Source organism: Pteropus medius, unplaced genomic scaffold (genome assembly GCF_902729225.1).
Source record: "Pteropus medius unplaced genomic scaffold, Ma_sr-lr_union100, whole genome shotgun sequence".
Lineage (NCBI taxonomy): Eukaryota > Metazoa > Chordata > Mammalia > Chiroptera > Pteropodidae > Pteropus > Pteropus medius.
The window spans coordinates 1,633,957-1,652,223 of NW_024342542.1; the positions used below are offsets into that span (position 1 = coordinate 1,633,957).

Consider the following 18,267-nt stretch of genomic DNA (forward strand, 5'->3'; position numbering starts at 1 on the left):
GACAAACAAACAGAGACTCATGGACATGGACTACAGTCTAATGTTTACTAGAGGGTAGGGGGTGGCAGAGGTAAAGGGGGTCAAATATAGGGGAGTAAGGCAAGTGTGAATTATGGTAAAGGGGATCAAATATATGGTAGCTGAAGGAAACTGGACTTTGGGTGGTAAACACACAAAAGAATATAAGATGTCAAATTATAATGTACACCTGAAAATTATATAATTGTATTAACAACCAATGTTACCCCAATAAACTTAATTAAAAATAAAGAAAGAAAGAAAGAAAGAAAGAAAGAAAGAAAGAAAGAAAGAAAGAAAGAAAGAAAGAAAAATACAGTAACTGAAATAAAAAAAATTAGTAGAGAGGTTCAACACTAGATTTGAGCTGGAAAAATAAAGAATCAGTGAAGTTTTAGATAAGTCAACTGAGATCATGCAATCCAAGGAATAGAAAAAAATGAAGAGATTCACATGCCTGTGGAGCTCCGTTAAACATAGTAATATACACATAATGGAAGTCCCCAAAGGAGAGAGAGAAATGTGCAATAAAGAAAACTTGATAGAATAATGGCTGAAAAAACCTTCCAAATTAGATGAAAAATATTTATCTACACATCTAAGCAGCTCACTGAACTTCAAGTAGGATGAACTCATAGAGATCTACATTTAGATGCACCATAAATAAACATATAAAAGATAAAGACAAAGAGAAAATCTTTAAAGTAGTGAGAGAGAAGTGACTCATCATATTCAAGGGATCCACAGTAAGAATAATAGCTGATTTCTCATTAGAAACCTTGGAGGCCAGAAGGCAGCGGGACATATTCAAAGTGCTAAAAGAAAAGGAACGTCAACTAAGAATTCTATATCCTTTAAAACTATATTTCAAAAATGAAGGAGAAATTAAGACATTCACAGATAAACAAAAACTGAGATAATTCATCACTATCACACTTCTACAAGAAATACTAAGAGAGTTCTTCAGGCTGAAATGAAATGACACCAGACAATAACTCAAGAACATATGAAGAAATAAAGAACACTTGTAAAGGTAACCACATAAGTAAATATAAAAGATACTATGAATGCATTTTTTGTTTGTAACACTTTTGCCCTCTAATTTAAAAGGCAACTGCATCAAGCAATAATTATAAGTCTATGTTCATGGGTACATAATATGTAAAGATGAAATTTGTATGACAATAACAGCACAAAGGAGGGGTGAGGAAATAAAGCTATGCAAATAAGAGTGTAACAAATTAATATGTTAATTGTAATCCCTAGGGAAACTACTAAGAATACATATTTAAATAAAAAACATGGAAAGGAAACAAGAGAATTAAAATGGCACATTAGAAAATACCTACTTAACACAAAAGTATACATTAATGGAGGAATACAGAGAAGAAAAGACATAAGAGATAGAGAAAACAAATAGCAAATTAAAAAACATAAATTCTACCTTAGCGCTAATTACATTAAGTGTAAATGAATTAGATACTCCAATTAAAAGGCAGAAATAGGGAGAATGGATGAAAAATATGACCCAATTATATGCTATCTACAAGAGACACACTTTAAATTCAAAGACACAAATAAGTTGAAAATAAATGGATGAAAAAAAGATTTACCAAACAAAAAGTAACCAAAAGAGAGCTGGAAAGGCTATATTAACATCAGATAAAATATATTTTAAAACAGAAATTGTTACTAGAAATAAAGAAGGCCAATTTATACTGATAGAAGTGTTAATCTATCAAGAAGATATAAAAATGATAAACATATATGCACCTAACAACAAAGCCCTAAAATACAAGAAACAAAAACAGGCAGAATTGAAGGGAGAAATAAACAATTCATCCATAATGGTTGGAGACTTCAATACCTCACTTTAAATAATGGGTAAAACAACTAGACAGAGGATCAACAAAGAAAGAAAAACTTGAACAATACTATACATCAACTAGACCTAACAGATATATATGGAACACTCTACCTTACAATAGCAGAATACACATTCTCCCGAAGTGCACATGGAACGATCTCCAGAACATAGTTACTCTACTCATAATTTATATTAGTAATCTTAATTTGTAACATTGACAATAATTTGTAATGATATTTTATAATATTTTACTAATAGTTTACTTTCTTTCAGTAATTACAACTTAATTCACAACATAGTTTCTAATCACTTATATTGATAATCTTAATTTGTAATACTGGTAATAAATTGTAATGTTAGTTATAATATTTAATGATATTAGTAATGATAACATAATTTCTACTATTAAATATAATTCAAAACAGGGACTTATAATTTATATTAGAGCATAATTTGTTCTATTTATAATCATTTGTAATAATAGTTATAATATTTGATGATACTAGTAATGATTATTCAATTTCTATTAGGAACTATAATTTAATGCATAACATTGGTACTCATAATTTACATCAGTAACAACAATTTGCAGTATTGGTGATAATTTGTAATATTAGTGATTATATTTTATGATAATAATAACCAACAATTAAATTGCTTTTGGAAGCAATTTAATTTATAACATTGCTACTGATAATTTTTATTCCCAATCCTAACTTGAAACACTGTTAAGCTTTCTATCAAGAGGAATATTTGATAATGTTAGTAACAGTAACTTGATTTCTATATGTAACATAATCTGATTTATTATCATAATTCTGTTAATTTACATTAGAGATCAATTTTTAATATGGGTGGGAATAGATACTATATGTAACAGGATCAATAATTTAAATCACACTTGTAACCACATAAGTAAATTCACAGTATTAATAAAACCTTCCTGAAGCAACTTCACCCTCCACAAGCACATGCTGGCTGTATTCTCTGATAGTGTACCATTGGCAACACATTCATTGGCAATACCATTGCAGTAAGCACAACACTTTTCCCTTCTGCCCTACTTCCCCCAGACTCACCATTTCTTTGTGATTGGGGTAGAAGGTCTGATCGATTAGAGGGAATTCTTCCGTTCCCAGTTTCTTGTGCAATCGAACCATCTGGGCGAACTATGAGAGCCAGAAGAGGCAGGTCAGCAAGTCCTTCACCTGGATGGAGTCTCCAAGCTAGGACTCCAAGCTTCCAAACTTCCTCAGTTCTCCCAAACCACAGTGATTTCGAGCTCCTACATGCATGCATGACATATTCCCTCTGTCAATAGCACACTTCCTGTCACTTACCACCCAGGGCTTGTCACAAAAGTTGTAGACAGAATGTAAAGAGTTAACGCTGGGGATTCCGGCATACTGCAGCCCAATGACCAAACTGCGGTAATCTCCATTCCGTGCCATGCTGAAGGCATGCTGACGAATCAGCACAAAGTCCGGCTTCAGAGACCTGGGGCGCAGGGGTAGGAATGTTGAGGGTCCCTCCAGAAGCTTCCCACCACCCTTAGAACAAAGCCCAAGTTTCTAAATCTCCAGAGCCCTTAGAAATTGCGAAGTGGCTTCTCACCTCAGCACACATGCACAAGCATGTTTCCTCCCCCACAAGCACCTTTTCTACTTTCTCCATCTGGTGACTCCCTTAAGCCTTTCCTACCTGCTCCTCTCTTCATCAAGGTCAGCTTGCAGCTTACCTACTCAGTTCTGACAGCTGAGTCACAGTCTCTCAGATTACTAGCTGTCCTCAAAAGATTCTGCCCAGAATAAATTATAGCCTCAGGGCCTCTACACAGTCTGTTCCCTCTGCTTGAAACATTTTCCCCCTAGATATCTACATGCGGTTCTCTTTTACCTCCTTCAGATCTTTCCTCAATGTCTCATACTACAGGTCTACTCTATCCAAAATTGCAGACCCCCCACCAGCCAACAATCCCTACATCCCTTTGTTGCTACATATTTTTTCTTAGCACTTTTGCATTTTCTTATTTATTTATTGTGTATATCCCATGGTAGAATGTAAGCTTCATGAAGACAGAGGGCTTGTGAGTGTTTTGGTCTTTTGGGGGGCCTGTTTTGTTCATTGCCAGGTCCTCAGCATGTAGGACAGCTCTTGGTGCCCAATAGGTGCTCAAGAAATGTTTGTTGAATGTAAAATGCTGAAAGCAGCACTTGGCATACAGTAGATGCTCAAGAAATGTTTGTTGAATTAATAGCTGAAAAGTTTAGCTTGTAGTCTGCTGGGATCCTTGGATCTTCTTCAGAAGATAAGCTATCTCTCACATTCTGTACCGAAGTTTTTTTTTTAAACTAAAATATATTTTACAGATAACATTGTGTAAGTTTAAGGTGTATGATATGTTGATTTGATACATTTATATATTGTAATGTGATTGCAATTGTAGCATTAGTTAACACTGCCTACTATATCACATAATTATCATTTCTGTTTTGCAGCAGGAATAATTGAGATCTAGTCTCAGCAAGTTTGATGGTAATGATACAATATTGCTGTCTATATTCACTATACTATGCATTAGATCTCCAGGATTATTAATCTATCGGTTGCAAGTTTTTGCCTTTAAACAACATTTCTCCTAATCTCCTCCTACCCCTCCAGCCCCTGGTAACTACCATTCTACTCTCTGTTTTCATGAGTTTGGCTTTTTTAGATTTCATATATAAGTGAGATCATGCAGTATTTGTCTTTCTCTGTCTGATTTATCTGAATTAGCATAATGTACTCAAGGTCCATCCATGTTGTCACAAATAGCAGGATTTCCTTTTTTCTTATGGCTGAACAATAATTATATATATATATATAATTTTATATATATATATATATATATATTCATATCTTTATTCATCTGTCAATGGACACTTAGGTTGTTTCCATATCTTGGCTATTGTGATATGCCTAAATTTGTGCTCACAGGATGGGTGGGAACGTGGGTACTCTCTCAGCTCTAAGGGAGTCCTTATGCCTTTCCCATAACACCCAAATATCCTTTTTATACTCACCGCACAACCTTCACCCCATTCCGAAGAACTTCCATGTCCACGGAAAATCCACCATTGGCATGAGCCACAAGGTTGAGATCAGAGAATTCAGCCTGGAAAAGGAAAAAAATCAGTGGTTCACTCACATTACACAATAATAAACTCAGTTTACAATCTGGACAATTGATAGGTCCATCTGCCCCAACTAACCTGTTCTACTTTGATGTCAATTTCTCCATGGATCTTTTTCCCTTTGAAGTATTTTGCCCTGGAAAAGAAAAGCAGAGCACATCCATCAATGCTCAAATCTCAGGAAGATAGAACTCAGGCCAGTCTTTTGACTTCTTTGCCCCTGCAGTGCCACTAGAGAAACCATAAAGTGATTTATGATTGTTGAAATACTTAAAAACTCAAACAATGCTTTGTGAACAATAAAGAAACAAAGTAATCCTCATGGAGTTGTGTGTCAAAGACCATTGAAAACTTTAAAATAAGTCCTCAAACCTCAGAAATCAGGCATTTTCCAAAGTATGCTCTGCTCATCACACTGCTATTGTAATGTTTTTGGAAAGCTTCAGAAAATGAGGGATGCTTTGTAAACTGTAACATACTTTGAAATTGCATGGGGGTTTGTAAATGGCAAAGAACCTTAGAAAATACATATATATGAAGTGTGCCTGGGTATGTCTCAGTGCTTGTTTGGCCTGAAGCATCTCTCTGCTCTCTGGCCCTTTCCCAAGGAAGAGCACATTCATCATATGTGGTTTTGTGCCATGAGGGGACACAACAGCCAAGGGTGGGTATGGATACAGAAAAGGAGTAGATCGAGGGGTGCAGGCTGGTGGCGGTTCTACAGAAGCTGGAGCCAGCAATGATGTGGATGGGGAGGAATGCAGTTGAGGATGAGGAGAAGCCATAGGAAGGAGAGGGGTAGGAGCAGCAGTAGGCACATCATGAACTGCTATGTCACTGTCTCTGGGCCCATCCTCAGCTAGGCTAGGTTTCCAGTGGCCTCTTCTCCCAGGCCCAGGATTCCTACCTGACAGGTTTCTCCACAGACAGAAGCTCATCACCAATCAGTTTTCTCATAGAAGGAGGATAAGGGTAGAAGCCACTTCTGGGGTCACCTTCATGCATACAGTCAGGGTCTCTGACACATAGACATGGCACAAAGGGGCCCTAGTGACTTGACTGACATACCCAAAGACCCTAAGCACCAAGCACAGTTATTTCTTCTCCTCGCAATCTCTCTCTCTCTCTCTCTGTCTCTGTCTCTCTCTCTGTCTCTCTGTCTCTCTGTCTCTCTGTCTCTCTCTCTCTCTCTCTCCTTTCACACTCCACACACACCACACACACACACACACACACACACACACAACACAAACACACACTCCACTACTGATACTGACCTTTCACAAGTGTTGGAAGAGAATCTTTCTTAGACCTGTGCATTTTTCATTTATAAAATGAAGATGAGTGTGGACGAAATCCCTATTTTTTCAAACTTTTTTTGCCCATAAGTGTAGTGGGTACTGTGGTGCTCTGTTCAGATCTCCTCTTCAGGGCCAATGCACCCTGAGTATCAGTTGTTGACAGTTCACAGCTGTTTTCCCACTGGGAACTGTCTTTTGTCACAGAGAACTGCTTTGGTCAAGGTTACATCTACTTTGGGCAACCCATGGCTTATATCTGGTCTGAATGAGTACAAATGCCAGCCTCTTTGCCTCAATATAGGCTTGATTCTGAAGGACCAACCCAGCCCAAGAGCTCCCTCTAGGATAGCTGAGGCCTCTGAGGTCCACGTTGCAGACCAGCTTCTCCCTCTGCCCAACCCTGCCCTCCTGACAGGTGTTAATCCCAAAGGCACTCCCCAATAAACCTCCTACATGCAACTCTCTGCTTCAAAACCTGTTTTCAGATAACCCAACCTAAAACCAGGCCAGAGAAGTCAAACTACAAAGAAGGCTCTAATGCCATTCTGAGCTGAGTCACCCAGTAGACAACGAGGAACCATTATTTGTGGGGGGTGTAACACAAATAGCTCCTGATATGCTGTAGCAACACGAAGCACTCTGCAGTAGGCCTGGACTGTGATACAAGCAGAAAGCTACTCGAACTATATGATCTGACAGATACCATGATACTGGAGGTGTCCATAGTGGGAAAAGAAGCAATGTGAAATTTATTCTCCTGAGTAGGAAAATTACAGTGCAGGTCCCTGTAGTTTTTGAGTAGCAGTAACTTTTACTGATGGTGGACTGTAATGAGATACTGGTGAAGGGAATGCATTAGTTGGTGGAATATCCATGGTACTTGAAAGGTGTGAAGGAAATGGTAACTAGACTTGGATAACTATTCACTAAACACCATTGATTAGCTGAAGAAAGATCTGATGTGCTCAGGGTAAACAATACCGACTCAAAGCAAGAGGACCTCCTTTGGCTGTATTTAAGGAAACCTCCAGCTTCTGCAACCAGAGGGAAGACAGAGAGGAGGAACAGGTTTAGGGCTTAATTTTAAGTGTAGTAGAACTTCAGAGAAGGTTGAATTCTCAGGCCTAGGACATCTTCTATGTCATGCGCAGAACCCTAATAGGACAGGAGTGGGGCCATAAGACTTGGGATGGGGATATTTGGGAAGATTCATGTAACACCTCAAACTTACAGATTCACCTGCAGAAGTAGCCCATTCCTCCTTAGGGATAATGCAGAGGTCTTGAATGAAGTAGGTGTCTTATAAAACAATGCTTGCCCCTTTCAGAATATACCCTCTTTCCCCTCTCAGCAACCAGATCAATAACCAGGGTCAAATCCTAGCACAATCTGATTGGAAAACTTCTAAGCTTACAAAGGAAGGAAAGGAATAATATACAAAAACTGAAGAATTTGGCTAACGTGTATTGACAGGAGCTGGGAAAGTATGCATGGGGCTGTATCCTGAGGACGATGGATCAGGGGGGTAAAACATGAAGTTGGAGCACTCTCCCAGGACACAGAACTTAAAACCCTGGCAAGGACTCTAGAAGTTGTTGCTGATGACTTGTGAAAACTTGGAGAAAACAATGGCTCACACCAAGTGTAACAGAAATGCCAGAACTTGCATGGCAGATTGTGGAGGAAAGGATCAAAGGGATCAGAGAAGCAGACATGTTAGAATAGGTATTCTACTTAAGTCTGAAAAACCTACCAGTTGACTATGTTCTATGGGAGGGCCTGTTACAAAATCAATAAAGAATATGCTGGTGAGAGTGGCACCAGCTATGTGGAGAAGCACAGTAGTGGTAACAAATGGAGTCCTGGCCCAGATCCTGCTCACAGTGGGTCCCATTAGGTCCACAGGCCCATCCAGTGGTCACCTCCCCAGTTCACAAATGCATAATTGCAATAGATATATCTGTAGTTGTCAGACCTCTACATGGATTACTTGGCCTGTGGGTTAACAGCTATTGTAGTAGGAAAAGTCTAATCCTCCAATCAAAGTAGTAAATCAAAGACAATATTTTGTCTATCTTAGGGGCAATAGTGGAACTTAGTGCCACTCTGAAAGATCTAGAGGACTCAGGGGTGTTTGTCCCATCATAGCTCCAATGAATTAATCAATTTGGTCCCTAAGGAGGTTGGGTGGATCCTGGAAAATGTTTGTAGACTATTGCAAGCTCAACCAAGTACTAGTCCTGATTGAAGCTGTTGTACTAGACATGCTGTCATTGCTAGAAGAGATTAAGAAGACCTCAGGCACAGCAGGTGGTCACTGATTTAGTGAATGCATTCTTTTCCATTCTGATCAGGAGAGAGGATCAGAAACATTTTACACTCACAGGAGACTGACAACAGAATTCACTGATGGTCTTGTCATAGGGCTGTTATCTTTCTCACCCTGTGTCATCATATAGTCCAAAGGAACCTGGGCCATCTGGGCATTCCACAGAAAACCACATTGGACTACGATATTGATTACATCATATTGATTGGGCAAGATGAGCAAGAGATGGTTTGTACATTGCCTTAATAAGACACATGTACTCCAGAGGATGGGAGATAAACCCTACAAATACTCAGGGGCCTGTCACATTAGTAAAATTTTTAAGAATTCGGTGGTCCAAGGCATGCCAGGAAGGCCCCTCTAAATAAAAGGGCAAAGCATTGCATATCACACATCCCATCATGAGGAAAAAGTACAACACCTGGTAGACCTCTTCAGGTTCTGGAGGCAGCATATGCCATACCTGGAAATATTATTCTGATCCATATTCCAGGAGATACGTAAGGCTGCCAGCCCTGAGTAGGGGCCAGAGCAGAAAAAGACTCTGCAGCAGGTCCAGTCTGCAATCAAGCAGTCCTGCCACTCAGGCCATATGATCTGGCAGATTCTATGATACTGGAGGTGTCAATAGTGGGAAAATATGTAGTGTGAGCTTATGAGAAGCTCAAGTGGGAAACACCTGGGGTTCTTGAGCAAGGCTATGACATCTGCAACAGAGAATTTGCATGCCTTTTGAGAAAAAAATCTTGGTGTGGTACTGGGCCCTGATAGAGGCAGAATGTTTGATCATGGGGCACCAAGTGACTATGCATCCAGAAGTGCCTATTATAAGCTATGTCCTACCAGCCCTTCCAAGTAATAGAGTCAGACAGGATTGAGCCCAAGTAGGACAAACCAAGCTGCCTGAGCAGGTAACCCAGAGGCCCATATCATCCATACTGTTGTGCTAGTGCCTCCTTCAGCTCACTAAGGGGACTCCTTACAACTAGCAGATAAAGGAGAAAAAAAGCCTAAGTATGATTTACAAATGGGTTGGCTTGGTATGTAGGTGGAAACCAAAAGCAGACAGTGGCTGCACTATAGCCCTGCTTGGAGTAGCCTTGAAAACAGTAGCAGAGCTCCCAATGAGCAAAGCTTTAGGTTGTACACCCAGTCACCTACTTTGTGGGGAAAGATAAGTGGTCCAAAATTAGAATATATATTCACTAAAATGCAGTGGCCAATGGCTTGGCTGATTAGTTAGAGGCCTTGAAAAAAATATTGGAAGATTGGAACAAGGAGGTCTGGGACACAAAAATGTAGGTGGACATATGGGAATGGAGAATAAGTGAAGTGAAGAGCAAAGATCTTTGTATTGTATGTTAACACCCACCAGACAGCATCCACCATGGAAGTGGCACTAAGCAACCAGGTAGACAGAATGAGTCAGCCAGATGATGTCAGCCAGCCTCTTGAATCAGTCACCCCAGTGCCGGCAGATGGGCACATATATGAAGCGCCAAGAGTAACAGATGGAGGCTATATGTGGAGCCTACAGCATTATTGCTGAATGTCCAATCTGCCAGCAACAGAGACCATTATTGACTCTCTGACATGGCACTATCCCTCAAGAAGACCAACCAGCTACTTTGTGGCAAGCTGACTACATTGAGCCTCTTCTACCTTGGAAGGAGTAATTATTAATTTTGATTGGAATATTCTATATATGGGTTTGCCTTTCCTGATTGCAAGACCTTAGCCAGCATCACTGTTCAAGGGCTTACACAGTGTTTGTTCCACCAGCATGGGATCTTACATAACATTGCTTCAAACAGCAAAGGAGGCGCAACAGTGGGCCCATGACCATGGAATAAACTGATGACATTATATACTATACCACCTAAATACTGCTGGCCTGATAGAGTGATGTAACAACTTCTTGTAACTACAGCTAAGACCCCAGCTTGGAAGTAATAGTGTGCAAGAATTGGGCACCATTCTCCAAAACCCAGCGTACACCCTAAATCAATGACCATCATTTGTGCTGTGTTTCTAATTGGTAGAATACATGGGTCTGGGAACCCAGAGGTGAAAGAAGGAGTGACCCAGCTTACTATCAGTCCCAGTGATCCACTTTTGGAACGTGTGCTTTCTGTTTCCTCAGGCATCTGCAAGGTTAGAGGTCCTGGTTCTCCAAGGGGAAACACTGCTACCAGGGGACATAGCAAGAATCCCATCATATTCTAAGCTTTGACTCCTATCTGGACACTTCAGGTTTTGCATGCCAACAGATATGAAGAGGAGTCACTGTCTTGGCAGGGAGACATTACACTGATCATCAAGAAGAGGCAGGGCTGCTGTCACACAATGGGGGCAGGGCAGCACCCAGGTGATGTGCTTGGGCATCTGTTGGTACTCCTAGCTCACCTCTGATTGCAAATGGACAAGTACAGCAACCACAGTCTGAGGAGAGCAAAGGGACCAAGGGCTCAGGGGTCTTTCAAGGATGAGGGGATGAATCATGTACTAAGTAAGCCACCAAGACCAAGAGAGGTACTAGCTGAGAGTGAGAGGAATCTACAATGTAAAGTAGAAGGAGACAACGCATATCACTTATTTATGTCACATTTATCAATTGAGGCAGTGGAGGCTCTAGTTCATCTCACTAACAATGCTCTTTCAAGTTTCTCCCAGAAAACTAGGCCAGTTACAGTCCTAGAAATGCTGTTCCGAGATAGGGTAAACTTATTCTAAGAAGCAAGTGAACATGAGCAATACAAGGGGTGGGCTGTGGGCTCCACCCAGATCCTCCCTCCGCAGGCCTTCACATTTATTCTCCAGATTCTGGGAACAGTTGCTGCTGAAGGTTCACAGTGCTGTCCCTCCCAAGGAATTGCCCTCTGCAGCATGAATTTGTCTTCCCTAAGATTGTTCCTCCTCCCAGGGGGCAGCCTGTGGTCAATGACTGACTGATGCAGGAATTCAAAAGCCTGACCATCCCACCTCCATTTGGAGAACTCTAGGGGCTCATCTCAGCTCTAGAGCTCCCCAGAGGATTGCTTGAGGCCTCTGTTGCGGCTGAATCAAAGATCAACCTTTCCCTCTGCCAATTCTTGCTTCCCCTACTTCTCCCCAACAACGGGTGTTCCCCAGAGCTCTCCCTAAGAAATCTGTACGCAAATCTCAGAGTCTCAGGGTCTGTTTCCAGGGAAGTCTCAGAAAAGAAGCCACAATAAGAAATATAAAGGAAATTTAACTTTAGGTGGTGAATGCACAATGCAATATATATATATATGACATATTATTGAATTGTACACATGAAACCTATTTGATTTTATTAACCAATATCACTCCAATAATTTTAATTAAAAAATAAAAAAGAAATATAGTTTATATAACCCACCATATATATATTTACATAAAAACCCATCCTACAGATATAATATATATTGTATAACAATATAATATAAGATGTCTTATATAATATATAACATACAATATATTGTATATTACATATTATGTGTAGATGTATCTAGAATGTATAGTAGAATGTATTTAAATATACATATATAATTAGAATGAAAGTTTCAGTAAATAATTACCCTTACTATGTGCAATAGTCTAAAATTTCCTCTACATTTCATAAAGCAAAACATACACATATATGTATTAAATACTGAAAACTCATTATATAATAAATGTATTATATAGTATATTTCATATATAATATATATGAAATATATATTACATACATTGGCATACATTATTGATTATATTTTTATTGGAGTGACAGTTTTGCTAAATAATAATTCCACTTACTATGTGCAATATACTTGGTTATTTTCTATTTTCATTCATCGGACTTCATGAAGAAAATGAAATGTTGTTCACAAGCCAATATATGGCCCACCATTTGAAAAATAAGGGGAGATGAGTCTCAACTCAGAGTTTGCAACTTTAAATCACAGAGGACTCCAGACCCAGAAAGGAATGAGAGTGGTAAGGTTTGGTGGGAAAGGTGTCAGACTTTAGTTGTACAAGCCATTAGAGTTTGCACCACTCCTCTTTTATTCCAGGCTGAGATCCCTAAAACTTGCATAGTTCTGAATGTCTGCAAGTTGATGATGCAGAGGTCTCTGTCCGCCACACTGAGCCAGGTGTACATAGGCTTTCTCTCTGTATCCATCCTACCCCACCTATAGTAGACACTAAATAAATATTTGCAAAGATAAATAGATAAATATTTGCTAGAATGACTGGAAGAAAAGATGGGAGCAGCTGCTGAGATAATGGGGGAGGCTTCTGCGATGCAGAAGGAAAGAGAAGACTCACTGAATTCAGCAAGTTCTCAATAAATGCTTGCTGGACAAATTAGAAGAAAAAGTGGAAAATACTGGAGTTATGATTATGGAAAGGGGAAAGATGTTTTCAGTATTGGGGAGATAATTAATATATGTATAATGGAATAAAGGAAAAAGGAGCAAAGAACCTGCCTAGAGGGTCCGAGTGGAGAAGGGAAGTCTAAAGGAGGGTGGTTACTAATATTCAGAAGGGGCCTCATGAAAATTTGGTGACTTCAGTGGAGCAAATTTATTCAGGAAGATGGCATCTATGTGAGTGGGTGCTGGTGAAGGAATTATAGCATATATTCAATAAATGCTTTATGTAATAGTGGAGAAAAGACTGAAGGAGCCTGGTACAGGGATGGGAATGTGGTCGTTTGAACAGGATACACTAAGATTAATAAATGCTCTTCAGATTAATTGGGGGAAAGGGGTAGTTGGGAAGATGGCTACTAAGTGGGGGAGGGGACCTAGCCAGAATACAGTAGGTGCACATTATGAGCTTTCAGGATTGTGTAATGTGGACGGCAGGATGAAGATTGTTGAAGGGGGAATTAGGGCTACAAGAGAAGGAGAAGAGGCATTGAATATGGGGTTCTTAGTAGTATACAATAAGTGCTCATTAAACAACTGTGGCATTGAATGGAGGAAAAGGTATAGAGAATCTAGCTGGTGGTTAGGATTAGAAGGAAGAAGAATTGAAGGACCGGTCTTCCTAGTATATAGTAGTGCTTAATAAATGTCTCCTACACTCTCACACATGAAAAGTATGAAATTTATCTATAAAATGAATAAATGGCTCCAAATAGAGAGAAAGGCTGCTGGATAAGGGTTCCTGGGGGCAGAGGTTATCTAACCAGTAAAGAGCTGGTACTCGATAAATTTAGGCTGAAGTAGAATCCTGGGGAGGGAGCTCTTGGAACAGAGGCAAAACTTCCAGACTTGGAATGGCTCTTAGTAGGTGATCAATAAGTGTTTAGTGGCTTAAATAGAAGGCCCTTTGGGGTATGAACTTAAGATTGGGAGAGGGAATCCTAGGGACACTGAAGAGAGTGGAAAAGGGGTAACCCTTATAACTTGGGCTCTGGACTTATCAAAGGAAAGGACCCTGAAGAGATGCTTTATGAGGTGCAGGTTCTCCCAGAGGTAATGAAGGGACATATACTCCCTACACACAACAGGTACTGCATACATGCTCACTGAATCCATTGGAAGAAAAGGACTTTGAGGAGGAAGAATGAACACAGAGCATACAGAAGGTATTCTATAAATGTTCACAAGAGCCATTGGAGGAAAAGTCCTTTGGGGGAAGGTAATTAGAATCGAGCACCTGGCAGACAAGGAATAAATGCGCACTGAAACCATTAATAAAAAAGGTCTTTGGTCGGGGTGGGGTAACTAGGGATGGACATACAATCACTGGATCCATTGGAAGAAAAGTTTTTTGGGGAAGGGGAGTGGGGATACAGAAACTTGATCTATGTAAGCTTGATCCTCCATTCATGAGAGGAAAGGCTTTTGTGGAGAAGGCACAGAATCAGGCACATAGCAGGTGTTCCACAAATGCTCCAAGGAGTTATTAAAAAGAAAAGGTCTTTGGAAAAAGGAAATGCTACATGCAGCAAGTGCTAGATATCTGATTACTGTATTAATTGGAGGCAAAGGCCTTTATGGAGAGAGTCTAAGTTTGGATCATGCAGAAGGTACTCAATACACACAGACTGAAGCCACTGGAGGAAAAGGCAAGGAGAAAGGGTTTGGGTATGGGGTAAACGCAGGCATTCAATGTTTGCTGAATACCCTGGAGGAAAGAGTTTTTAGTGAAGGCTCACGCAGTAGGCAATTGATGAGTGTTAGGTGGGTCCACCAAAGGCAAGATCTTTGAAGTAGCTTGAGAATGGGGGATAAAGGAGACACTCACTAAATGCCTTCTAGATCCATTGTAGAAAAAAGATTTTGGGGAGAGGATGAGTCTCACACAGAAGGTTAAAAAATTCTCACAGAACTCGTTTGAGAAAGTGGTTTGGGGATGGGTCATACATCAAGCCCTTAATAAATTCTTTCCAGATTCTTTGGAGAAACAGGCCCTTGGAGAGGAGACCTGGAGTTGGGGCACACAGAAGGCATTCAATGAAGGCTCACAGGATCCATTAAAGGTGACACTTTGGGTGAGAAGCTAGGGTGGGATACATAGCAGGCACTCAATTAATGTTCACTTAATTGTTTTAAAGGTCTTTGAGGGGAGGGTTGGAGTGGGTCACATAGCCCACTCTAGAGATACATGCTCACAAGATCTATTAGAAAGAAGGCCTTAGGGCAACAGTTGAAGAGAACAAGACACGTCGAGCTCTCAGTGAATGTTCACAAAATTCATGGAAGCAAAAGGCCTTGGGGAAGGGCTCCCGTTGAGGCACACTGCAGATACTTGATAAATGCTCACGAGATCCATTAGAGGGACAAGGCCTTTGGCGTGAGGGTTGGGAAGGCAGGGCACATTAGGCTCTCAAATGTTCACAGGATACACTGAAGCCAAGATTTTGGGGAAGGAGGTACACAGCAGGCGCCCGATAACTGCTCCCTATATAGATCAAGGAAGCCTGGGGCGGGGGCGGTAAGAGCGGGGAGCACAGGAAGCGCCCAGCATAAAAATGTAGAGAAAAAGGGTTTGGGCGAGGGGGTCAGGTGCCAGGCACACAAGTGGTGCTCGATAACTAACTGCTCGTCCCAAAACCATCCGGGGACCCAGGCCCGCGGGGAGACTTCGGGGCAGTGGCTTACCAGTCGGTGTGGGGCTCATCGATGACCAGCAGCACCCTGACAGCGGCGCCCCCACGGCCTGCGCCCCCAGAGCCGCCGCCCACCTGCTCACTGAAGGTGGCGGCCGCAGCCGCAGTGGTCTGCTTGACCGCGTTGGACAGCGACGAGAAGAAGCCACCGCCCCCCGAGGACCCCGGGCTAGGGGCGGCCGGAGAGGCCACAGGGGCAGCCGCGGAAGCCCTCTCAGCAGTGGCGGTCGCGGGACCGGGCGTGGCTCCGGGACTGGGGGCAGCAGGTGGTGGTGGGGGCGGCTGCGGGCGCTGCAGGTCTGTCATGTACCCATTTGGCAGATTGGCCATGAAGTTGCTGTCCGACAGGCGGCGCCGCAGGTAGTTCATGGCTGCGGCGCGGGGCAGGGGGTCTTAGGAGCAGTCGGATCAGGAGCCGTGGGGGCGGACCGCTCGGGGCCCAGGAGCACAGCTGCGCTCTCAGGCACGACGCGACTCTTCCGCTGCCCGCTGCAGACTGAGGCTTCGCTGAGTCGCCGCCGCCGCAGCGCGGATGGTCGCGCCCGTGCCCCCCTATCTTGTGCCCCGCATGGTGCAGTCTGGCTGGGCCGGCGGCAGCGTGGACGCGACCAAGGCGACGGGGAAGGGGAGTTTGCGGAGGAAAGGCGAGTGACGTCAGCGCGCCTTCAGTGTTGGGGCGGCGGTGGCGCGCGCCGGCGGGCGGGGGCGAAGGCGCTGTCCGCGGTGCTGAAGGAGGCAGTGCGCAAGCGCCACGCCGCATCCTGTTCCCCTCCCCCCTCCCCGATTGGGGATGCGCAATTTGGGGAGTGGGGGTGGGGTGGGTGCTTGTCCGAAGGGTCGAAGTGGGTGGTCAGGAAAGCTCCCCACCCTGCTTCATCCTGGTCTTCAAAGCCAATCTCACCCACACGCAGGACCCTCTGCAGATACTCTCCAGTTTTGATATTCACTACAAAAGGCATGTGGGGGCTGGGAATGGAAGCACACCCGGAGACACAAAAGTAGAGAAATAACCCCATCACGATGAGGGGTTGTGGTCACATGCAGTATCTCGCGGGAAGATCAGTTTCCCACATCCACACAGGCTCAGCAAGGTAGAGAGGCCTTTGGTAGTGGCATAGACAGCATCAGACAGACAGAGGTGGACACTTGGGTGGGGTATATGCCCTTGCCCTCAGAGGCTGGAGACGCACAGGAAATGACACACACGGAGATTCATATAGGTACACACAAAAGTAAGGAAACACACGAGGCATGTACAGACAGAGATCACACACCAACCTAGGTATCTATATACGCACAGCCCAGGGTAACACACATGGACATGCATGCATATATGCAGGTGTATATGCCTACATGTATACAGGCACCACACCAAAACACAGAACTCACATGAGTATGCACACACAGACAAAATATATACCCGTAGATAATGACAGACAAACCTAGATCAGTCACACAGACACATTCCCTGAAGCTCTAGCCCTGATGTGTGTCCATCTATCCCCCTCTACACACACACTCGTTTCATACACTCTCATCCATCTGCCTTGGACACAGCCAAAATCAGTGATAACATCCTGGTATTATCAGCCCATAGCTGTCTCCTCCTGCACCAGAGAACTTTCCACAGACAGAAGCAGACCCATCCTAGGGTATGCGCATAGTAGGTGCCAAATAATGTTTGCCATATGAGCAAATGACCTTTATAGTTTGGGCAGAGGTGGGCTGTGAAAGCCATTCTGTCAGCTCCTATAAAATCCTGAGTACAATGAAAGCACAAATCCATTTAAAAATAATCACTTGTTGACTGATTGTACCCAATGTTTAACTGAGCTGTTTACATGTACTGTCTCCTCTAATCTTCACAATACTATGGGTGGGTAATATCATTTCCGTTTTATAGATGAAGGAACTTGAGAATTCCAATTCATTCTCAAAGAGTCATATTCATTTTGTGATCCATGCATTTTTTTTTTCTTTTAAGATTGTGCCAGAAAGAAGTGTCAGTGTGGCTGGAGCAAATTGAGAGAGGGGGATTGTGGCAGGAGATGGTGTCAGAGAGGTTAGCAGAGACTGGGTTGAGCAGACCCTTGTGGACCATAGTGAATGATGATGGTGGACCAACTGAAGTGTAAGAAGATATGGCAAGTAATTAGATTTAGAGTCTCTTCTGCCTGCAGGATTTTCAGGTGAATCATCCACTTATTCCTGTGTTCATTCTTTATTCATTGAATCATTGGCCTGTTTAAACAAGGTAGTAATGGTGTGAGGTCTGGAGTCAGAGTGCCTGACTTCAAACTAAAAATGATCACCTGACTCATCTCTAAGGGCAGGGGTTGGGGGAGGGATCAGAGAGACACAACTTTTATCTTTGCATGTGCTGTGACTTCTGTCAGGAATGTCCTCTCACCCTCCTCCCTCTCTCGGATCATCTTTGACCAAAGTCTCCAGGAAGTCCCCTCCCTTGGGAT

General features: G+C 42.3%; 1 protein-coding gene across 2 annotated transcripts in view; it reads right to left on the bottom strand.

Moving 5' to 3' along the window:
- The window catches only part of SYN1 (synapsin I), a 56,184-nt gene extending 39,890 nt beyond the window's left edge, over window positions 1-16,294 (bottom strand). For both annotated transcript variants that reach the window (XM_039866418.1, XM_039866419.1), the window contains exons 1-5: window positions 15,789-16,294; window positions 5,137-5,194; window positions 4,948-5,039; window positions 3,226-3,382; window positions 2,965-3,054 (exon numbers count right to left, since the gene is read on the bottom strand). In XM_039866418.1, the coding sequence (XP_039722352.1) occupies window positions 2,965-3,054; window positions 3,226-3,382; window positions 4,948-5,039; window positions 5,137-5,194; window positions 15,789-16,165 (774 nt within the window). In that variant the 5' untranslated portion in view covers window positions 16,166-16,294. The remainder of the gene's footprint in view (window positions 1-2,964; window positions 3,055-3,225; window positions 3,383-4,947; window positions 5,040-5,136; window positions 5,195-15,788) is intronic.
- Window positions 16,295-18,267: the final 1,973 nt, after the last annotated feature.